The sequence below is a fragment of the Eimeria tenella genome, genomic scaffold (genome assembly GCF_000499545.2).
Source record: "Eimeria tenella Houghton genomic scaffold, Eth_scaff2969, whole genome shotgun sequence".
In the NCBI taxonomy this organism is placed as follows: domain Eukaryota; phylum Apicomplexa; class Conoidasida; order Eucoccidiorida; family Eimeriidae; genus Eimeria; species Eimeria tenella.
Window position 1 is genome coordinate 767 of NW_013542844.1, and position 228 is coordinate 994.

General features: G+C 68.4%; 1 protein-coding gene across 1 annotated transcript in view; it reads left to right on the forward strand.

The window, feature by feature from the left end:
• Positions 1-228, forward strand: part of ETH_00041475 (uncharacterized protein) — a gene marked incomplete at both ends in the record, with an annotated part of 1,878 nt that overhangs the window by 374 nt on the left and 1,276 nt on the right. Inside the window, one exon of the mRNA XM_013375677.1 lies at positions 1-226. Coding sequence (XP_013231131.1) covers positions 1-226 — 226 coding nt within the window. The remainder of the gene's footprint in view (positions 227-228) is intronic.

Below are 228 nucleotides of genomic sequence, written 5' to 3' on the forward strand. Positions count from 1 at the left end.
CCCCTCGAAGCAGCAGAATGCATGCAGCCAAGAAAAAGGGGAACTCAGAAGCAAAGAAGCACCAAGAGGGGCCCCCCAGCCCTTCAGGGGGACGGGGGGGGCCCCCTAGGGGGGGCCCCCAGGGGCAGGGGAGGGGGGCCCCGCGACCAGCAGGACCTCCAGGCCCACAAGCCCTCCGTCGCAGCAACAGCAGCAGCTGCTGCTGCTGCAGTTGCTGCAGCAGCAGCT